Source organism: Sesamum indicum, linkage group LG7 (genome assembly GCF_026168435.1).
Source record: "Sesamum indicum cultivar Baizhima isolate 11 linkage group LG7, ASM2616843v1, whole genome shotgun sequence".
NCBI lineage: Eukaryota > Viridiplantae > Streptophyta > Magnoliopsida > Lamiales > Pedaliaceae > Sesamum > Sesamum indicum.
The window spans coordinates 13647970-13672034 of NC_142663.1; the positions used below are offsets into that span (position 1 = coordinate 13647970).

The 24065-nt window shown below is 35.6% G+C and overlaps 3 protein-coding genes across 3 annotated transcripts; 2 read left to right on the top strand and 1 right to left on the bottom strand.

Moving 5' to 3' along the window:
* The first annotated feature begins 2292 nt into the window (after positions 1 to 2292).
* Positions 2293 to 3353, top strand: LOC105166693 (uncharacterized). The gene has a single exon (XM_011086141.3). The coding sequence runs from the start codon at positions 2338 to 2340 to the stop codon at positions 3148 to 3150; it is 813 nt and encodes a 270-aa protein (XP_011084443.1). The 5' UTR covers positions 2293 to 2337; the 3' UTR covers positions 3151 to 3353.
* Positions 3354 to 3766: 413 nt separating this feature from the next.
* On the bottom strand, positions 3767 to 6087 carry HCF106 (Bacterial sec-independent translocation protein mttA/Hcf106). Its single transcript, XM_088882816.1, has 6 exons — positions 5797 to 6087; positions 5506 to 5627; positions 4936 to 4999; positions 4667 to 4828; positions 4172 to 4327; positions 3767 to 4102 (listed from the first exon to the last, which is right to left on the bottom strand). Exons 1-6 carry the CDS (start codon positions 6011 to 6013, stop codon positions 3993 to 3995), a joined length of 831 nt encoding a protein of 276 aa, XP_088738942.1. The 5' UTR covers positions 6014 to 6087; the 3' UTR covers positions 3767 to 3992.
* A 5683-nt stretch (positions 6088 to 11770) lies between these two features.
* On the top strand, positions 11771 to 15541 carry LOC105166690 (uncharacterized). The gene is made up of 2 exons (XM_011086138.3): positions 11771 to 12110; positions 13831 to 15541. Exons 1-2 carry the CDS (start codon positions 12018 to 12020, stop codon positions 15175 to 15177), a joined length of 1440 nt encoding a protein of 479 aa, XP_011084440.1. The 5' UTR covers positions 11771 to 12017; the 3' UTR covers positions 15178 to 15541.
* Positions 15542 to 24065: the final 8524 nt, after the last annotated feature.

Here is a 24065-nt window from a genome sequence, read left to right on the forward strand (position 1 = left end):
TAATAAAATTAATTTGAATGTAACATGATAATTTAGAAAATAAAATTTATGTAAGGAGTTTAAATTAATTAAACTTAACTAATATATGAAATTGATAAATTTTGTTTCATTTGAACTGCAAGAAAACTATACATGAAAGTTGAACGCAATTTCAAGTATATATATATATATATATAATATTCTAAAATGAAAATATATCTTTCATACATATATTTGGCCCAAGAAAAAATTGCAAGCCCAAATCAAGCCCATCAGCCCATAACGAGGGCAGTCCATCTAAAAATGTCAAACTTAGACCAAGAAGGAAGCTCACTAGACCAAGTTCGATCCAAAAAGGAGGCCTAGTGCACCAAGTAGGTCTAGTACAACCCAATAAGGACGCCGGTGCGAAGGCCTACTGGACCCTTCCAAGGCCAGCCCAGAAAAGGGAAGTGCCCTCAAAAAGCTGAACTCCCTAATCTATAAGGACTCCTTGCAAGACAAGAGTTTTCGTATAAAGGGAGTCCTTCTGCAATCAAATATGTGCTACTCAAGTCAAGGAGGAGATAAGATCGTACCTTATCTCCAAATTTTCGCCTTCTTCCTCGAACATGTAGTTCCCCCTAGAGTTTCTGTGAAAAGGGACTCATTCTCTATAAATATAAGCCCCCTCTACGAAACTCCCTTCAAGAATCTGGAAATTCTCTTGCTACTTCGCTGCTACTTCCAACTCAGGCTTTCGCTATATTTTGCTTACAAAAATCATACTTTTATCTCAATTTATTCTTACACTTTACTTTCATATTTATTTATTCTTAAACCTAAAACTAACTTGAGCGTTGGAGTACTAACACTTTATTTTGCAGGTCTTTTTTCTCAAGTTCCTTGCTCAATTAGCTCAAATCCAGCCTCAAGATCCAAAGACATTAGTCTAGTGCTAAAACCTTACGCATTAATTATTATTATTATTTTTTATAAAACTAAGGTTCAAGTCTTGGACTTAATTTAAAAAAGAAAATAAAGTTTTTGTGTAGAGTTGTGAACAGTGTTCATGACTTAACGCAAAAATATTATATAATTTAAATAAATTATATTTTTATAATAATAAAAAAAAATAATTAAGCCTTAAGCATCACTCTTCCAAGCTCTAACAGCTTTTCTTTAAAGAAGAATAAAAAGAAAATGGAAACTTCCCAAAGTGTTCGCATCACTCAAAGCCCAAAAGCTGACCCAAATTGAAAAGCAGACAAAGATTAGTAGTAAATAGTAAGCCCAACCCAATCCCAATTATGTTTTAGGGATAATTATAATTAGATTTTCATGATCTATACTTTATTTACATAAATTATTTTTATTTTTTTCATAATTACAAAAATAATGGCCAAAAAGTAAGAGTAGTTCATGTAACATTGTTGGCGCGCTTTTGAGTGTGTATATATAATTTTTCGAACAATAAAAATAATTTATGCAAATTATGTATATTTTTGGTAAGTATATATATAATTATTCATAAAATACGAATAATTTATATAAATAGGCTATAAATTAAGAAATATAAATATAATTTTTATTTTAAAATTGGGATAAGATAATCCCTGTATTGACTTTCACTTAAAAGTGAAATCTTCTTCACTAAGAAAGAAATGCATCCCCTCGGCTAATCTATCCTAGATTTACTGCTCCATAATCCCAACTCCTTAAATTCACGCGCTCATTTTAATTTACTAATTTACCCTTCTATTTTTTCTTCAGTCAAATAATTTTATGAGAGATTTAGTTTGTATACAATCTAGAAGTAGAATAAAAAAATCAAGAAATTAAGTTGGGTAATTGTTTTTTTTTTTTAATTGTTTGAGATTTTATGTATAATATGCAATGTTTGATCCTACGTGTGAATTATTTTAAAGATATAAAAATTTGAATTTGAAGATTTGATCTTATAAGCATTAACAATTCTTAATTGCGTACGATTTTGATCGAATTAAAATCTTATAAAATTCTAAAAATTATTAATTATATTTTGTACAAGCGTAATACTATGAAATGATACAAAAAGCGTCTTGATTCGTTCTTTTTTAATTATTTTTTAAAATAATATAAAACCTCCAAAATTAGAATTAATCTTATATTGTTAAAAATATTAAAAAATTAGTCATTGTATTATGTTTGCATTTTAAAAAAAAGTGAAAATAAAAAGAGGTCCAAGTTTAATAAGGGCAAAAAGGTATTTTCCTTGGAACAATGTATTAAATAAAAATTTCCCTAAATTTTCAAAATTTAGGAATCTGCCTCGTTTTCAGGCTATAAAAACCGCGCGTCCAAACGCCTGACCTGACTTTCGTAGACAATTTTGGAGAAATGGCGTCACGCTACGAGCTCGAAGTCACCATAATCTCCGCCGAGGACCTCAAAAACGTCAACTGGCGCCACGGCAAGCTCAAGCCCTACGCCGTCGTCTGGCTCGACCCAAGCAAGAAGTCCTCCACACGCGCCGACGAGGAGGGCGACGCTTCGCCTCACTGGAACGACAAGCTGCTCATCCCCTTTAATTCGCTGATCGATGATTCCACCCTTTACGTCGACGTCGTCCACGCTAACGCCGCCGAGGGTACCAAGCCGCTCATCGGATCGGCGAAGCTCTCCGTCCGTGACATTGCCGAAAACGTCGGATTGGGGAATGTCGCCGAGCGTAAGCTCGATCTGAAGCGTCCCTCCGGGAGGCCTCAGGGCAAGCTCCAGGTCAAAGTCACTGTCCGCGAGCCGCGCTATCACGCGCCGGCCCCCTGCTATGCCATGCCGTACGGTGTGCCTCCCCCGGCGTTCGGGGATTACGTGCAGCCTCCGCAGACAGCGTACGGTAGCCCTTACGGCGTGCCTCCGACTTATGGTGCTCCGCCATCGGGGTACCCCGGCTACGCCGCGCCACGCTCTTACGGGCAGCTGGCTCAGGAACAGGGCAGTAACTACGGGCAGCAGCAGGGGTATGCTGCGGAGGAGAAGAAGAAGAGTAAATTTGGAGGGATAGGGACGGGATTGGCTGTGGGTGCGGTTGCAGGGGCGTTGGGTGGACTGGCGCTGGCGGAGGGATTTGGTGCGCTGGAGCACAAGATTGCGGATGATGCAGCTGATCGAGTGGAGAATGATTTGGGTTATGATGGAGATGATTACTAGGGAACATTGGAATTTCGGAAATATTATCAATAATTGGCAGAGTCGTGAAAAAAAATAATATTAAGAATTGGGAGAAAAGAAGAAATATTATCAATTATTAAAGCATGGTGTTGAAGAATTTAAGGCATGATTTGGGTTTTAACTATGTGTCTTTTGTCTATTAGTATTTTCTCCAATATGATAAAGTTCATCTAAAATCCACCTATCTATGGCTCAACCCAATTCAGGGAAAAAAAGTTTTAAATTATTTATAAGATAATCTCTGGTTATTATTTAGAAAATTATCAGTATATTCTTGATATTTTGTGACCATCTAATAATTAGTTAATTTTTTTTTTCTTTTTTTATGCTGAATCGACTAAAATATCCTCATGGATTATGAATCATGATATTACTTATTTTTTAAATTTTTTTGGGACTAATTGGATATTATTTCACAATTTTTCAAATTTTATTTTCCACCTAAGTTATTTGTTTTTTTAAAAAAAAAAAAATACTAGAAGAGCAATGTTAACAATTCAAACCTCCATCATTATATAATTTTATCAAACATTAATGAGTATCTGTAATTAATCAATGAAAAAGTGTTTGTAAATATACAAAATTTCAGGATAGCTAGTTGTAAGTGACACTTTGTTATATCTCAATCACATGGATTTTCTCCATTTTACCTACATCAGATTGGAAGTCCTCCACTACAAAAATAACAAATTTCTATAAAGGAGATGGACTGAATTTATATGTATACGTGAGTGAGAGTGATCTCTTTTGGAAGTAATAATCTGCAATTCCTAACTTCCCAGTAACAGTCAGTGGACAAACATAATACTTGTTTCAAAGTTTCATGGGTCTGGAGAAGGGCCAGGAGGCAGCACTGAAGCAGATTCTTGCAGAGCCTCTATGTCAGGATTCTCGGAAGGAGCTATCACTGAAGACAGTTCTTGAGAAGTTCCTAAAACCATTAACAAGTGAATGAGAGAGAGAGAGGGAGAGAGAGAGATGGTTGGATGTGTTCACTGACCCTGAGAGGGAGTTTGGGATTCAGACAGAGCCCTGTTCTTCTTTTCCTCCTCTTCTTGCTCTTTCCGTAGCTGCGCAAGAGCTCCTTCGAATTGAGCTTGAGTGACCTTTAAGTACTCGTCGGCTGTGTAGCCTCCACTTTCAGATGGAGAACTATCTGCAATTTTTTTCCAAAATGAATTTGATGACTGATCCATCAACCATCATTCAAGGAACGGTAGACATGCAAATAGTAGCAATGAACAATTCAAACGAGCTACACGCTTGACGCTACTACAGGGCAACGAACATTCTTAACAGAAAAGCATTTGGATGCACTCAGTAAATCTTCTAAATTTTGATACTCAAGCATCCGTATTTCCTGAATAACATTAACGGTCGGCAGATCATTAACATGTAATATTTGTACTTGAACCTCAATAAGCAATAGGTTGTCCTTTTCTTTTGTTTTGTCTATACATAGTGAAATAATGAGATGAAAAGCGAATGTTCTTACTATCTTCTGGAGACTCTTTGCTTTCAATGTTTGTCCCTGAATCCTCGGAGGTGTCCATTGGCGCAGTTCTAGGGATGTCAGAGCTGAAAGTTCTTGGAATAGAATTGCTGATTTCATCAAGACCAATTTCTCGCTCAAGACTGCTCTTAAATTCCCTTGAGACTTCCTGTATCAAAAACAAAGTACAGCTTAGCACGCACTGATGATCGTCTTGAGTTAAAACAACCCAGTTTTTCTGTTAGCAAGATTGTGAAAGAAAGCATGAAAACCTGCCTGGAGTTCTCTTATCGTAGGTTGAAATGCACGCAGTGTTTTACCTAAGTTACGAGCAACCTGTCACCACAAATACAATCAAATTACATGAACAGGGACGGCAGCAAGAGATGAGCGAAGAAAACGTAAGCGGTTTCAATTAACTGAGATCAACTAAGTAAGAGGATTGATTGAGAGCTGCTGCAATGCAATATCATACATATAATATCAATAATTTTCTGTTATGCAAGTACGATGCAGAAGCAAAAGAAGTGAGCAGAATCACATGAATATGCAAGAGCAACAAAACTATGTGAACCTGCTGTTCAAGAAAATCGTGTTATTAGGCCTCATTCCATCAGCCAACAACCAAAATAATGTGCTCTTTTTATCTACAACAGCAGTTAGAGTTTACAACTGATTTCATGGTCTAAATTCTGAGTCCACCATCCCCTCAGCTCCCAACACACACACCTCCAAGAAACCAAGCAAGAAAACACACACACACACACACACACTTCCAAGAAACCAAGCAAGAAAAGAGAATAAAGGCAGAAGGAGAATACATATAGGAAAAGAAAACAAACCTCGGCAAGACCTTTAGGTCCGAAAACTAACAAAGCGACCACCCCAATGACTAGAGCCTCAGGAGCCCCAACTCCGAATAAAGAAGCATAAACTCCTCTGCCTTTACATTTCCCCTTCCCACCTGCAGAACAGCCCATCACCTCATACGTTCAGAATAGGAACACATAAAGCTAAAAACTCTACCAAAAATTGCACATCCTTCCACCAACCACTGTTCTAATGTATTTGCAGACTCACATGGATTATCAATGTAGTCTAACAACAGCTGCACAGGCAAAGGGGAAAATTACCCATTTTTGCTGAAGATTTTGGGATTGAGATGCCCAGTTGCTTTAGTCCACTCCATTGAGAAAAAGGAGCAAAGCCCAGATGAGGAATGGCTTTAAGTTGCTGAAATATTGCATATTTAGGGACTGAAACAAAGAGAGAGGGTATCCCTCCATGGTATGATGAAGAAGAATTCAGTGAGGGAGTGGAGATTGCAAAAGCCATGATTGTATTGGCCATTTGGGAGTGAGAAAGCTGAGCTTGATTTTGGAGTTCTTTCCTGACATGGCAAACGTGTGGATACTGTTAGCCTGTTTGATTTATTTAGTCCATATGTGAACATTTGTTGGTGTATATTTTTAGAGGGCAAATTACAGTTCCGGTCCCTGTACATCGGCCCAAAATTAATTTTCATCTTTAAATATTTGAAAACGATTTTAATTTTTAAACTTTTTATATTATTACAATTTTAATTTTTAAACTTGACGAAAATCTACTCCACAACCAAACACAAAAAATACAGTTACAAGCCTACAACTTTTAATATTTAATTTTCTAAAATCATTTTTTATTTTAAATAAAAAATAAATTTATTAAAATACCAAGAAAAATTCTATAGATTTTGAACCTATGAATTTGATTCGATATTCAATATAATATTTTGCCATATTAATTTTCATTTTATCGAAATGTCGAATTCAGTTTGATTTTATAGAAAATACTTTTATGGGTTGGGTCTTGCATTTTAACAGACATGCCTCCAAAGAGAAATGGGCCGTAGCTGAAATGTTGGGCCGGTAAGTCCAACAGTAAACAGTAATGGGCTTTTCCTAAGTGTCCATATATCAAAATGTGACCGTTATTTGCATAAATATTTAAATAAAAAACTATATAAAGATAGAGAAGAAATCCATATAGAGCTGCACCCGTAAATCCGAGATCGATCCAGAGTAAAATACGTGTAATCTCGAGTCTCTTGACCCCAATGGAATTATGTGTAATCTTTCTCGATGGAAAAATGAAGCTTAGGGATCGAGTTTTATTTATCCCTTTTCTTTGTAAGCCCGATACTATCATAATTCACTACGAAGAATTAATCGTATTGGAAAAAATAGAGCGAGTAAGTATTCAAGACATGGATCGTGTTCTTGGTCCAAACCGACTTTATTTAGTCATAGCCCAAAGGAAGCCCAAATCAAGATGCAGGTGCCACATGGGCTCAAGCCCATAGGCCTAATCCCTTCATAATTTTCATAGTAGAGAGATTTGCAGTCAATCAAAATGAAATACTACATTGTAGAAGGACTAATGTGCAAATACACAATATAACTTCAAGATGGCATATTATAAATATATATATATATATATTATTAAAAAGTATATGTAATTAGAGATCAACCACCACCTACTTGAACATGTGGTGTGCTGGTTAAGCTTTTGGGTTGTAGGCCCATAAGATTGGTCAGTTTGTGAAATGTCCAATGGAGGCACATCTTGGGTGGGCCCCCCTTTCAAGAATTATTATTTTTTTCTTTTTCCCTTATTACCCCCACTCTCAACCCCACCCCAACCCGCCCCCCCACTTTTGAGGTTAAATTCTTGAGAAGGGCCTAAAAGGGATCATAATTGCAAAGAATTTGGAAGTTCCCAGTCAAAAAAAAAAAAAAAAAAAAAATCTAAGTGCATTGGAGTAAAAAGATATAGCATAAAAGGCTACAATAGTTATATTGGCAAAAAGGGTAATGAAAGTTATGGAGAAAGGTCGAAAAGGTGATAGTTAAAAAGGGTAATGCCCTTTCACTCAAGATGTTGCACAAAGCCACTAGGAGGAGTAAAATGGTTGTGATATCTTGAGTGAAGAATGTCAATATCATACCTTTTTAGTTACTGTATATTTTAGTCCAAGATTAGTTTCCTTTTTTCTTTTTTTTTTTCTTAGGTGAAGTGGTAATTGATCAATGATTATGATCCCAAACTCATGCATTAACAACCCTAAAAAGATAAAGCCTTTTGTTCTCAATCTTATGAGCAGGATGAGATTATGATTGAGGTTGAAAAGAAATTAGGTAAGGAGAGGACATTATTCACTTGGTTTATGATACTAAATAATGTATATCATATCATGTAACGTCACTGCGATATTGATTATAAGTAGGGATGATACAATTCAATCTTTTTTCTTTTTATATATTTATTGAGTTTAAGAGTATTGAACAGTGCGAATTATACCGTACCAGTACGGTGTAAGTCATGATTTAGGCACAACATAATTTTGTGACTTCTTTTGTATGGTGTGAGTTTAAAAATATCAAATATGTCAACAGGTTGTGCAAACACAATACATATCATCCAGACACATGATTTACTATAAAAAAAAATTCATAACTTTGAATTCGTGTTTGAATATAAATATATATATATATAAAATAATATTATATATATTGTTGAACTCTTTGCAATGTAAGTATTGTAAAATCCATCTTACAATATGGCCATTAATGAAGCATTATTAAATTTTCCCACTTTAATCCTAAGTTCAAAATCATGAAATTATTCATAATTTCTAGATAATGTTGCATAAACCAATCCAAATATTGATAACATGAGGTGGGCCTAAAATAAAATTATAAAAAGAGTAATTTTTAAAATTATAAAAAAAAAGAAAAAGGAAAAAGAAAGGTGAGGTGAATGAAGGCAATAATCCATAGAGTGGGGGGGAGTTGTGATATCATTGTCAAAGAAGGGGAAAAGGATAATGGGAGGAGGGAACCCACCCGTGCAAAAGTCGTTAAATAAAGGGAAACATATATACTTATCGAGAAAAAAAAAGAAAAGAAAAGAAAGTGTCATTTTCCATCACACGAGGGCTATAGAAAGTGTCATTAGCTTTGCAGTCCACTCCACACCACCAAAACAAACTGCTTCCCCGCACGTGAATGCCTTTCTCAAAAATTAACTTCCACTCCATTGGAAATTATGCCGTCCCCAAAAGCAAGAGATTTTTTCCTCCCCATTATGCCCCTCATCATTACCCAATTTCACTTCCCACTTTGTCTTCTTCTTTTCTTGCACATTTCTGTCTAGGCTAAATTATAACCAATTTTTCTAAATTTTGGAATAAATTATAAATATTCTCTTATTTTTTTAAAAAATTGAAAATACCTCCCCTCTATCTTTGATTAAATTATATAATTTTTTATGGAGATTTGAAATTGCAAATATTGCTTTTGATTTTTTTTTAAAAAATAAAAAATTGTAAATTAAATCGGATAAAGTGAATGAAAATTTTATATAAAAGAATTATTCAATAAAAATAAAATTATAAGTCATAGTCTATTAGGGTATTTGGCCAGTTCAAATAACGAGATGATATTTATAATTATGACAAACCTTAAGGATGAGTTAATTTACCATTTTATCTATAGAGCTTATAAAATGTTCATAATTGTAAATTTATAATTAATTTGAAGACATCTGTTAAGATATTTGAAATAAGGCGACGACCGACAACTCCTTACTTTTTTTTTTTTTTAAGAAATATGTCTGATGAAGTAATTTTTTTCATTGTAAAGACACATGGAGGTGAATTGTGGGGTTTTTTTTTTTCCCTCCATATGGGATAATTTGCACATTTGCAATATCGCAAGAAAGTAAATTGGATTAAACCCATTTCAAACCCTTAATAACAAATTCTTTGTATTTGTTTGAGCTACATTATGATTGCTGGATTTGAATGTAAGGGAATGATTTGGATAAAAAAATTCAAATGACTCCATATTTATTAGAATAAATAAATTCATCAGTGTTCAACAAAACACTATTCAGATCTAGAGGTAGATGATTTGAAATTCTTTGAACTTAGAATTACTCATAATTTCAAATTCATCAATCCGAGGTGGATTTGAAGTCATGTATTTCAAATTTATAGTAACAAATCCTCTGGATTTATTTCGATAGTGCTAGTTCCAAAAGACTTCAAATCATTCGAATTTAAATTTGAATTATATTTTATTGAACATTAATGATTTCAGAATCACCTAATATAAAATCATATAAAGCTACATTTTGATTGGTGGACTTGTATTTCGGATCAGAATTTTAAAAGACTTTACCTTGAGGTTGTATCTGGATTGAAGAATTTGAAATTAATAATTTCAAATTTTTAATAACAAATCATTTGAATTTATTTGGATAGTTCAAAATTTAAGGATTTCAAATCATTCTATTTTAATTTTAAACTATGTTCTATTTAATTTTTATAAATTTTAAATTCTTTTTAAATCGAGTCATTCGTAATCATTTCTCGAAATTCTTGTCTCAAATTCAAATTTATTAATCCAAATGCACCCTTACTTATACATACTTATATGTATATATATATATATATTTTAAGCACAATTTTAAATTCAAATTTAAATGAATTCCAACCTTATCAATATTAAGAATTTAAAATTATTAATATTTAACAAAATACAATTCAAAAAGAGAGCAACGAATTTCAAATCTTTTGAATTTAAAATCACCCAAATAAATTAAAAATATTTATTAATTTTAAATTCATCGATTCAAATGTAATTTAATATATTTGTAAATAGCAAGTTTACTATCTTATCCCTAAACAAAAAACCCCATATATCATTTTAATTTAATCACTGGAATTAGTCAACCAAATCCAAATCCCACAGGTTGGAGATTAGTTTTTATTTATTTATTATTATTATTTGATGCCCTAAATGAGTTGGTCCTAACCCAACCAACATCACGAACGTCACGTGACAAGGAATTTAATTCCTTTCTCGCGGTGGGCGCACACAACCAAACATACGCCACATTCAATGCGCACCCTCCTCCACCTGGCGTCAGTTTTCCCCATTAATAGCTCCCCACACCCATCCCCTATTCTTATCCTGCGCCGCGCCGTAAAACGTGAACGTGGCATGTAGGTAGTAAATTCCAGGCCATGAGAGGGGCACTTATGTCATTTTCTGTCTTTTACTTTTCAATCCTCACATTATCCGCTAAACACCAAAAAGCCCCTCACCTCCCCCCAATCTCTTCTAGTTAATTGTTAAATCCCCTTTTTTCTTTATTATGTTTTGACCCCACCATCCTACATAATTACAAAATAACAGCATGACAGAGAAAACCATCTTTACTTAGAATAAATAAATAAATACTACCATTCCACCCCTTTGTAAAATATTCACTCACATCACATGCACAAATAATCCCCCATTTTTTCCTTTTTTTTAAAATTGAATTTAGATAAATTCATGGTATAGCAAATCTTTAAGTCCTTAAATTTGATTTTGAATTATATTCTCTTGCATTATAATGAATTTTAAATTATTTAATACGGACTCATTTGAAATTTTTAATTCAAATCATTTCAGACCTCCTCTTAAATTTAATTTTTTTTTATTCAAACGGAACCTTATAGAAATTAAAAATTACTTAGCCTAGTGGTTAAGGTCGAAATCCCATGAATGAGTTTGATATCATGATTTTGAATCCCACCGAACATATGGGTATTTGTCTCAACTTTTTTTTATTTTATTATAATTAGTTATTTTATATTTTTTAGTTATATTGATGTATTGTGCAAAATAAAAATATTGAGTAATTCTGTAAGTAATGGGTTCAAGTCCCACCAGACGTGTGTGTATTTATCTTAGTTTATGTGAATTTTCTATGACTTACTATTTCTTAGTCTTTAATTATATTGATCGATTGATTGAACTTATATATTACTCAATTATATTGAAAAAATTACCACTCACCCGAATCTGAATAAATTATATTGTAAGTGCAACACAATTATACAGTTAAAAAAAAGTGATCAATCACGTGAAAAATATATTCCGCCTTCTTCATGATTGATTTAATTTAACCATATTTATTTTAGATATAATTTTTTTTTATTTATGAAACATTGATGTAATATGTAAATAGCGCTTCCGCTAAAAAAACTAGACATAGATGGGATGGGAATTGGGAATGAGTATTTGATTTTTTATTTTTAAATAACGGAGGAGGACATCAAATTGAAATAAATAATTGTTTGTGGGTTCATTTATAAAGTCACCGTTTCTTGGTTTGTTTGTGTTTGTTGTCTAAGCCTCTTGAAATATGCCATGTGATCTTGCTCAGCGCCTCTCTCTTTGATTGACTTCCCAGGGAAGCCACCGGAAAACAGCGTCGACCTCGCCGGAATCTGACAGGAAAAAGGGTGTGGAATTTTACAATGAGTAGCGTGCATAACAGCGTGGAAACTGTAAATGCTGCTGCAACTGCAATTGTTACAGCTGAAAGCAGAGTTCAGCCATCTACGGTTCAGGTGTGTGGATAGCTGTAGATGCAAATATTTATTGGTGTATATGTCTGCCTCTCTGTGCTAATTTTCAGACGTTTGGAATGCTTGTTGATTTTCCTTTGATTTATGCGTGCTTTTTTGTTGATCTTTTGCTTTGTTAATTGAGCAATCAGGATGTTGGGTATTTTGATGTGATATTTATGCTTTGTTCTTCTTATATGTTGTCGATATTATGACTGTTTTAGATCAAATGAGATGGTAAAAGATTGAATCATATCATTTGCTGTGGTGGAGGTTGTTTGTGTTGTACTGCAGGAGGGGGCTGTGGGTGTGTTGTGAATAGAGATGTATGGTGTGGATAAGTAATTATTGGGCTTTAATTGAAAGAGATTTAACTGGGAAAAGTTAAAAGAAAAAAGAGTTGTTTTTCCCTCAAGTTGCACGCTACAGTGGCAGCTAAATTTGACCTTAAAGTGAAATTTATAATTCCCAAGAATAGCGGTTGAACTTGAAGGATTTTTTCTAATTTTGATCTGTCCGAGCTTCGAATTATGTGTATGACCTCATGTTAGGGTGATTTTCATAAAGGTGGTATCATTACGAATTTACGATTGTGGTATTTCTAGCAGAGAGATCAGATTTGGGATTTTCCTTCCACGGTTTGGAAAGATCGGCTCCTAATACTGTAATTTGGGTATTGTTTAGCATCAGTTCCCTCATCAATACTGGGTTTTCGTTCCAACTTCGTAGTGATTGAAGGATGGTCTCTGTGAGGGGAGATACAACAGAATTTCTGCTTTTGAGCTCTTGCACAAGGATTCCGCCTCTTCTGGAGGATTTCTACATGAAAAGATGTTGGATATCAATTTCCAGATCTTGATAAGTTTGTGTGGGGACGTGGGAACAGAGAAACAAGTTATAATTGTTTGTTTCGGTTGTTTCTTTTGGTTGGATGTGTTAACTCTTGTTGTCAGCTTCTTCTGGAAAAGAGAAGCAACAAGGCGTTCTTGTCATCTTTTTTTTTTCATCTTTTTTGACCGAGCGTAAAAAACTAATAAGCAACCTGACGTACTCTGGCTCGAAAGCTTCCGTTTGCTGAATTCCTCGTCACTAGCCGAGCTTCCTTCTTTGAGGGCTCAAGTGAGCATTTTGCAGGACGTGCTTGCCTCAGTAAGTCAGAGTCGCTCCCCATTAATCCTTATCTCTTTTCTATTTGGTTTGGAAGTGACTTTATCAAGAAAATGGAATTCTATGTGAGGCGTCTTTCGGTGCAAGCTCTGCTGAAATTGGATCTGATACAAGAAAATTAAGATAGATGAAAGGGAGAGAGAAGTATATATGAACAGGTTTTGTATTGATTATATGCGATAAGATAGCACATGACTCTATATCATACTTGAGCCATGTCTCCCCCAAGTTTATATCCTAGAAATAGTCCGACTAGGGAGGTGAAGCATTGCATTGGGGAGCAGAGTCTGAATGAAAGAAATATAGCTGACTGATGGAAATTAGTCAATCTTGTTGCAATTAGAAGTGATTTATTTTTTGTAGCATGATGAAGTGATCTGATGTTCAGCTTTGTGTGCTATGCTGTATAATTGATTTGTCCGGAGCTTTTTATGCTTGTTTTTTATCTTTTTATTTGCATTACCTGTGCAATTTCCAGTTTTATTCCTTGGCAACCAAGAAGAATCATGAGAAAACAGATGCAATAACCATTATGCTTGTATTTGTTTGACTCCAGAAGAGAAGATGGGGAAGCTGTTGGAGCATCTACTGGTGTTTTGGTTCTCACAAACAGAGCAAGCGAATTGGACATGCTGTCCTCGTCTCTGAACCAGCTGCAGCTGGAGTTGCAGCTCCTATTTCTGAGAATAGAAACCAATCTTCTACCATTGTATTGCCCTTCATAGCTCCTCCCTCTTCTCCCGCTTCATTTCTCCAATCCGATCCTCCCTCAGCCACTCAATCACCTGCAGGTTTAATTTCCCTTGCATCCCTTTCTGTTCATGCCAACTCACCTGGTGGGACGGCACCCATTTTTACAATCGGCCCTTATGCTCATGAAACTCAATTAGTTTCACCACCTGTGTTTTCGACCTTTACAACCGAACCATCAACTGCTTCTTTTACTCCACCTCCGGAACCAGTGCAAATGACGACACCTTCTTCCCCAGAAGTGCCGTTTGCTCAGCTTTTGTCATCATCACTAGCTCGAAATCGGAGGAATTGCGGAACGAATCTGAAGTACTCGTTGTCCCAATATGAATTCCAACCTTATCAATATCCAGGAAGCCCTGGCGGTCATATTAAATCACCAGGCTCAGCACTTTCGACTTCTGGAACCTCGTCACCATTTCCTGATAAACACCCTATTATGGAATTTCGCATGGGGGAAGCTCCCAAATTTCTTGGATACGAACACTTTCCAAATTATAAGTGGGGTTCAAGAGTTGGTTCTGGATCATTAACCCCCAACGGTTGGGGATCGAGGCTAGGGTCTGGAGCTTTGACACCAAATGGGGGGCTCTCGAGGCTAGGCTCTGGAACTTTGACGCCTAATGGTGGAGAACCTCCATCACGAGACGGTAACCTTCTGGAGAACCAAATCTACGAAGTGGCATCACTTGCCAACTCCGACCGTAAATCTCAAAATGATGATGCAGTAGTTGATCATAGAGTCTCGTTCGAACTATTTGGTGAAGACATTCCAACTTGTGTCGTGACAGAGTCCGCCCCTTCACATAAAAATGCATCAGGATATCCAGGGGTGGCAACAGCAGAAGGCACAAATAACAAGGATTTGACAACCAAGAATGCAGATAGTTGTAGAGAACATAACGATGGTGAAACTACGAATGAAGTTCCGGAGATACCTCTAGATGGGGAGGGAGGGGAACTCCATCAGAAGCAGCGTACCGTATCTCTTGGTTCCAGCAAAGATTTCAATTTCAACAATGCAAAGGGAGAAATTCCAGAAAAATCCAGCATCAACTGTGAGTGGTGGACCAATGAGAAAGTCGTTAGAAAGGAATTAGGCCCTCGGAACAGCTGGAGTTTCTTTCCTATGCTGCAATCAGGGGCCAGCTGATGCCAAACATGTGTATATCTTTGGATAAAGGTAAAAAGAAAGAACACTCGAAGCTTGTGGAACTTTGTGTTGTACAAGTTCAAACAGCAGATGCAGTTCCTGAAATGGAGATCTTACAAGCTTGTTGATTAGCCGTGTTAATGGATTCCAGAACCTTCCCCACTAATCGGCAGGTATCTCTGTGTACCATAGTCATTCCTGTTAGAGTATTATCAAGATTATTCCTTCAATTAATATTCAGAAGTTTAGGTGTATAACATTAAAATATTTTCACTTATAGATGCCATGAGTTATTAAGTTGTAGTATCGACAGACACAAACACTCGTGTAATGAAAACTGCTTAAAGAAACCTAGTTCTTCCAATGCCCTGGCTGCTGGATCCTCATTTTTCATCTTCATCGTTGATGACAGCTCATTCTCTGATACTTTCAGTTATATTATTTGCTCCTAGTTTCCAGGAACTCAGCTTTTTTTCCTGGCGAAATCTATTCATTCTACATTTCTTGCATGGAGTTAAACCTTTGGAATAAATAAGGATTGTTTCTTGTCCGAATCTGATACAATTTCTCAAGAATCTTGATACCTTATTTAACAACTGAAAAAGTGGATGTTGTGAACTGTGATTATACATTCCCGAACTTTTTTCTAGTTCTAGAGAATTGTATACGAATAAGAAATCTTTCACTTTCTGGCCATTCCGGGCTAGAAATGATCAGACAATGGTCCCCTGGACCATATAAGAAATATCTTTCATTTTCACACTTGTTTTTTTCCTCAGCAAATGCTGCCAAACCAGTAAATTCTCAGCGTTAGGACATAAGTTTTCTGTTTACATATGATGCAGAGAATATGTTAACTGATTCTGAAAGTATACTGTTGCCTGCTTGCCTGATCCTGTCATATGGGAATAATGTGGGCAAAGACTAGGGCCTAGAGCCTAGAGGAATACAACATACCTGCCATGAGACCTGTCAGTCACACTGCTTGTCCGGATCAAGTTTTTCTATTTTTTAATATATTTTTTATGCGATTGATCACTCTTTTTAAATTATATATCGTTACATGACAAACGTATCATTTGACCGTTTCAAAGATGGAAAATTCCATGTTTAAGGGAAACGTTGAGCTGAATAGATTGTCTTTTCATAATACCATAGAATGAAACGTTACCGTTTAATTTTATTTATAAACTAAATAAATTAAAGGGAGAAAAATATTTAATTCTTACACAAACCATATGATTTTATTCAACGTGGGTTCTGTTCGTTTGGGGGGGAAAAAAAGAACTCAGTACTAATGCAACGGTTGGTAAATTATTAAAATTCACATTCCTAGTGATAATATAATTGTTATTATTTTTTAAACCATTTTTGGGGGTTGAAAATTGAGACTTTACAGGTATTTATTGATTATTATTATTATTAAAGGCAGAAATTTGGATATTGGGAGACAGCTCAGTGGGGATTGAGGGCTTTTTAGGGCCCAATAATTGAAGGAAGGCCTTTTAATTTCGGCCTTCGATTTATGACATTGCTGCACCTAATAATTCACTTTGGATGACTCTCTCCCTCTCTCTCTCTCACACGCTCGGTTTAAATTTTTATTATATTTAAATATTTATATTTATTTTCTATAGAAAATTTGTTATTATATTTAATTTTTTAAGGGTATGAATAATTTACTTCTTTATTAGATTTATTTATTTTTTATCTTTTTAACTTTGATTTTTTATTCTAAAAAGTTATAAAAATTGAAAAAATACTTCGGGAAAAAAAAATAAACGTTGTGTTCCGATAAAATAAAACAAATACTGAATGAAGAAAATAGCAACTTAAGAAAGTCGTTTGGACTTTGGAGAAGATAAAGAGACCTAAAGGTTCGACAGATAACAAACAGAAAAGTTATAAGTGGTGTCAAATACAGAAAATAAAAGAAAACAAATATATAAAGTATAAAAATATTTTATTCAATTATAAAAAGTGTCTATATTTCTATTTATTATTATTATTATTATAGATGACATTATTACTATTGTTATATTCCATTTATCCCAATTTCAACACCTTAGTTATTATTTAGGTAAATTCCAACCACTTTATTGATATTTGATATAATTATAAATACTTAATCATATAAAAAATAATTATGTGTCTCTTAAACAATAAAGTGAAAATTATTATTTTATCCTCGATGAAATTTCTTTGTTTCTTAAAATAAATTTTAAAAATGTAAAGAAAAACCAAGAGAGTGAGTAACGTTAAAAATCTATAGGGTATATTAGTTTATAAAACTAATAAATTTTATAAAATTATAATTTATAATTTAAAATTATATTTTGATCAAGTCATCATAAAAAATAGATGAAAATCTAACATGGGTAATGGAATGATCTCGTTATTAGACATACATTAAAATGAGGGGTACATATAATTTCCTAAACAATAGGGAGGTATTTATAACTATACCAAATTTAAAAGAGGTTGCCGTAATTTATCCTTATTTATTTATTATTATTTTTGGTTTTTGAGCAAGAATTTATCATTACCATTTAATAAGTTATAGACCCCATCTGGATTCACTTTTTTCCAAAAAAAGTGTTAAAAATACACTTACACCCATTTGAAAATGTGATATTTACACTTGACCCCATTTTGTTAAAATTTGAATAAAAAATGCTAACGTCAACAAAAAATGACATAATTTTATCACTGATTTAATATTTTATTATATTTTTGTACTTATGAGGGGATATATATAATATATATCATGAGTTTACATTATTACTTTTTTTTTTCTTTATAAGTACAAAATTATTACATGAAAATATTAAATGAGGGGATAAAATTAAAAATTTATATAATGTTTCTACTAACGTCAATATTTTTTTATCAAAATCCTAAAAAAAAGAGTCAGAAATGATGCCCCCTCCTTGTTTCGGCTTTTTCATTTTCTGATTTGTGCGTCTTTTGTATGTGTGTGTATGTGTGTGGTGTGTGGGTGTGTGCGCGTGAGGTGTGTGTGTGGGGTTTGTGTGTATGCGTGTGTGCGTCACGCTAGAACATGTTTTACTTCTATTTTGAACATAGAAGAAGTGAGGTGTTTCTTTTATCTTCTGCGCCAACGAATGCCATCCGCGTCTTGTTACATTTGCCATTCTCCTTCAATTTCTAAGTTTTCATTTCTATCTTCACAATCCTTTTTCTCGTACAGGATGTCACCATAATTTCGCAATATTTTGTGCTCATTACGGGTATTGTTTATCTTTGTGGTCTATTTATGTCCTATATAATATTTTTGTGTGCTTGTATAGATGTTTATTCTCATTTTTGTTTACTTGATATGAAAGAGTATTTATTGAAATGAATAACAATAACAGGACACGAGAGAGTGCATTGTCCCTCTTCTTTTTTTCTTTCAATATATCTCGTTAGCAAGAGTGGTTTTGGATGATTTATTTTACTAGAGGGGATATAGTGAGAGAAAATGAGTGGAGGAGTGATAAAATCTATAAATGCCTTGGGTGGTTATGGTCTGCTCACCAATTCTTGAATTGGTCGCCTGCGACCACTACAAAATGTTGTAGTTTTGAACCCTGACTTTGGTGTGTTTAGTCATTTTGATTTCCTTCCTGCTAATAGCTGTCTCTATAAATTTCACCGTTGAATCACATGGTAGTTTCTGTAGCATCACCTTGATTTTTGGGTACTCGAATGGAAGAGGGAGAATAGCCCTTTTGCTCAGGAACAATTAATTAGTTATATATGTTGTAGCTGACGCTTGACTCATGCTTCTGCTTACATGTGGCTTACTGTTTATCAGGTAAAGAACTAATCATTCACCTGCCCAAGTTTTTGTTATTTTTCTGCCTTCAGGTACTTATGGGCAGTTTCATACATATTTGAGTGGTAACAGTTTCCTAGTAATGTGGTTTTGGTATTGTAGAAACTAGGATATTAGGCCTATAAGTTGTTGAATCTGTGGTGTTGCTTGATAAATGGCACAGCTGTTCCTGTGGATCTTCTTTAGAAAGTGAATGATTTCTTTACTAGCAGAAGACACTAGCTTTAACTTTTTGGAAGAGAGGTAAGTTTCATGAAGTAATCAAAATTCATTACAAGTTTTTATGCTAACTTTGTTAGAGGTTGAGGCATCTTGTGTGATTTATGTTTCTTGTCGCTTGGGCTTTTGCTGAAATACCTTAGTAAATACAAAGCTAACCCTGTGCTAATTGCTTTCTGTTAACCATCCCATGTATTCATAGCGTTTTTTATTTTGGTTTACTTTCTGATCTCATGTTGCTTTTGAGCAGTATGGATAGTTGGATTACCTTGAGTGTACCTTTTTATTTCTTTTTTGTTTTTCTTTTTAAGGAATTGAAGGCACTTTTTTGAATCAGGTAAATTGTAGGTATAAGAGCAGGAGAGAGGAGTCACCATCATTCAGATGATGATTTTTCTGATGATTCTGCTGATCTGCGGCGTAAAAGGAGGAACAAGACGGCATATTCCTACTCTGATTCCGACGTTAGTACTTCAGATGATTCGTGAGTGGGTCGGGTCAAGAAGCGGTCTGAGAAGAAGTGCAGAAAACATCTCCATGAAGAGCACTAGCTTCTATAGTGGGTGATATGTCTTGTGCTTTTAAGGTTCCTCTAAACTGCTGCTAAGTGTGCCCTATTCAATCTTTAATCTGGTGGTTGATGAGCTTCTTAATGAAAACCACTTTAGCTTAGTGGACAATGCATTAGTTTGGTGCATTTGGTGTTTTTCAGTTTGATGTTATGTATTATTTTAATTAAGAATTTTGATATTTACTGAGTATGCTATGTGTGATTCCGATATGTGATCGGTCATGTTAGTTGAAATAGGGCAGCAATGCTTTGGAATTTTATTGAATTTAAAGTTGTTTTACTTGTTGGTTGCAACTCAATGCTTTGGGGAAGCCTGCCTATGGGCATCAAGAAGACCTTAACTATTGCTGCTCTTTTGAACCCAGTGCTATTATTGGAGCAAAGAAGTTGCAGCACTTCCCAGTGTGTTTTATATGTAATTGTATTAGGGCAATGATTTTGTGATTAATATTATCCAGTTTTTGAATCAACCTCTCTGAAAACCATGATCGGGTATAGCAGGCTTCTATGAGATTATGATGTCAAGGAATATATTTTTATATGTTCTAATCAGCAACTGCATTTCTTTTTCAATTTTATCGACCACAAACGTGAGAAGTTTTGTTGAATGATGCCCCCTCCTTGTTTCGACATTTTCATTTTCTTGTCTGGGCGTCTTTTTCTTTGTTTGTGTGTGTGTGTGGGGGGGGGGTGTGGGGCTGTGTGTTGGTGGGTGTGTGGTTTGTGTGTGTGTGTGTGTTTGTGGGTGTGTGGGTTTTTGTGTGTGTGTGTATGTGTGTGTGTGTGGGGTGTGTGTGTGTGTGTATGTGTGTGTGTGTGTGTGTGTGTGTGTGTGTGTGTGGGTGTGTGGGGTGTGTCTGTGTGTGTCATGGTAGAAAATATTTTACTTCCATTTTGAGCATAGAAGAATTGAGGTGTTGTTTTTATCTTGTGAGCCAACGAATGCCATCTGCGTCTTGTTATATTTCTCATTTTCCTTCAATTTCTAAGTATTCATTTATATCTTCACAACCCTTTTTCTCGTGCAGGATGTTATCATAGTTTCGCAATATTTTATGCTCATTACGGGTATTGTTTGTCTTTGTGATCTATTTATGTCCTTTGTAACATTTTTGTTTGCTTGGATAGATGTGTATTCTTATTTTTTGTTTACATGATATGAAAGAGTATTTATTGAAATGAAGACTAATAACAGGACAGGAGAGAGTGCATTGTCCATCTTCTTTTTTTCTTTCAATATATCTCGTTAGAAGGAGTGGTCTTGAATTGATTTATTTTACTAGAGAGGATATAGTGAGAGAAAATTAGTGGAGGAGTGATAAAATATGATAAATGCCTTGGGTGGTTATGATCTGCCAACCAATTCTTGAATTGGTATCCAGCGACCACTACAAAATGTTGTAGTTTTGAACCCTGACTTTGGTGTGTTTAGCCATTTTGATTTCCTTCCTGCTAATAGCGGTCTCTATAATTTTCATCATTGAGTCACATGGTAGTTTCTGCAGCATCACCTTGATTTTTAGGTACTCGAATGGAAGAGGGAGAATGATCCTTTTGCTCAGGAACAATTAATCAGTTATGTATGTTGTAACTGATGCTTGACTCATTCTTCTGCTTACATGTGGGTTTACTGTTTATCAAGTAAAGAACTAATCATTCACCTGCCCAAGTTTCTGTTATTTTTATGCCTTCATGTACTTATGCACAGTTTCATACATATTTGAGTGGTAACAGTTTTCTAGTAATGTTGTTTTGGTATTGTAGAAACCAGGATATTAAGCCTATAATTGTTGAATCTGTGGTGTGTGGGTGTGTGTGCGCGTGTGAGTTGTGTGTGTGTGTGTGGGGTGGGGGGTGTGTGTGTGTGGGTGTGTGCGTGTGGGGTTTGTGTGGGTGAGTGTGGGGTGTGGGTGTGTGTGTGTGTGTGTGTGTGGATGGGTGGGGTGTGGGGGTGTGTTTTGGTGGGTGTGTGCGTGTGTGTGTGTGGGTGTGGGGTTTGTGTGTGTGTGTGGGGGGGGGGGGGTCTTGTGTGTGTGTGTGTGTTTGTGGGTGTGTGGGGTTTGTGTGTGTGTGTGTGTGGGGGGGGGGTGTGGGGTTTGTGTGTGTGTGTGGGGGTGTGTGTGTGTGTGTGTCACGGTAGAAAATATTTTATTTCATTTTGAACATAGAAGAAGTGAGGTCTTGTTTTTATCATGTGCGCCAACGAATGTCATCTGCGACTTGTTACAATTGCCATTCTCCTTCAATTTCTAAGTATTCATTTCTATCTTCACAACCCTTTTTCTTGTGCAGGATATCACCATAGTTTCGCAATATTTTATACTCATTACGGATATTGTTTGTCTTTGTGGTCTATTTATGACCTTTGTAACATTTTTGTTTGCTTGGATAGATGTGTATTCTTATTTTTGAGTGGTAACAGTTTTCAAATAATGTGGTTTTTTGATATTGTAGAAACTAGGATATTAAGCCTATAATTGTTGAATCTGTGGTGTGTGGGGAATGTGTGTGTGGGGTGTGTGGGTGTGTGTGCGCGTGTGAGGTGTGTGGGTGTGTGCAAGTGTGAGGTGTGTGGGTGTGTGTGCGCGTGTGAGGTGTGTGGGTGTGTGCGTGTGTGTGTGTGGGGTTTGTGTGTGTGGGTGTGGCGTTTGTGTGTGTGTGTGTGCAGGGTGTGGGGGTGTGTTTTGGTGGGTGTGTGCGTGTGTGTGTGTAGGTTTGGGGTTTGTGTGTGTGTGGGGTGTGTGTGTGGGTGTGTGGGGTTTGTGTGTGTGTGTTTGTGGGTTTGTGGGGTGTGTGTGTGTGTGTGTGTGTCACGGTAGAAAATATTTTATCTTCATTTTGAACATAGAAGAAGTAAGGTCTTGTTTTTATCTTGTGCGCCAACCAATGTCATCTGCGTCTTGTTATATTTGCCATTCTCTTTCAATTTCTAAGTATTCATTTCTATCTTCACAACCCTTTTTCTTGTGCAGGATGTCAGCATAGTTTCGCAATATTTTATATTCATTACGGGTATTGTTTGTCTTTGTGGTCTATTTATGTTCTTTGTAAAATTTTTGTTTGATTGGATAGATGTGTATTCTTATTTTTGCGTGGTAACAATTTCCTAGTAATGTGATTTTTTGGTATTGTAGAAACTAGGAAATTAACCCTATAATTGTTGAATCTGTGGTGTGTGGAGTGTGTGTGTGTGGGGTGTGTGGGTGTGTGTGCGCGTGTGAGGTGTGGGTGTGTGCGTGTGTGTGTGTGGGGTTTGTGTGTGTGTGTGGGTGTGGGGTTTGTGTATGTGTGTGTGGGGTGTGGGGGTGTGTTTTGGTGGGTGTGTGCACGTGTGTGTGTGGGTGTGGGGTTTGTGTGTGTGTTTGTGGGTGTGTGGGGTTTGTGTGTGTGTGTGTGTGTGTCACGGTAGAAAATGTTTTACTTTCATTTTGAATATAGAAGAAGTGAGGTCTTGTTTTTATCTTGTGCGCCAACGAATGCCATCTGCGTCTTGTTACATTTGCCATTATCCTTCATTTTCTAAGTATTCATTTCTATCTTCACAACCCTTTTTTCTAGTGCAGGATGTCACCATAGTTTCGCAATATTTTATACTCATTACGTGTATTGTTTGTCTTTGTGGTCTATTTATGTCCTTTGTAACATTTTTGTTTGCTTGGATAGATGTGTATTCTTATTTTTGAGTGGTAATAATTTCCAAGTAATGTGGTTTTTTGATATTGTAGAAACTAGGATATTAAGCCTATAATTGTTGAATCTGTGGTGTGTAGGGAGTGTGTGTGTGGGGTGTGTGGGTGTGTGTGCGCGTGTGAGGTGTGGGGGGGGGGGTGTGGGTGTGTGCGTGTGTGTGTGTGGGGTTGGTGTGTGTGTGGGTGTGTGGGGTTTGTGTGTGTGTGTGTGTTTGTTTGTGGGTTTGTGGTGTGTGTGTGTGTTTGTGGGTTTGTGGGGTGTGTGTGTGTGTGTGTGTGTCACGGTAGAAAATATTTTATCTTCATTTTGAACATAGAAGAAATGAGGTCCTTTTTTTATCTTGTGCGCCAACGAATGTCATCTGCGTCTTGTTACATTTGCCATTCTCTTTCAATTTCTAAGTATTCATTTTTCTATCTTCACAACCCTTTTTCTTGTGCAGGATGTCACCATAGTTTCGCAATATTTTATACTCATTACGGGTATTGTTTGTCTTTGTGGTCTATATTTGTCCTTTGTAAAATTTTTGTTTGATTGGATAGATGTGTATTCTTATTTTTGAGTGGT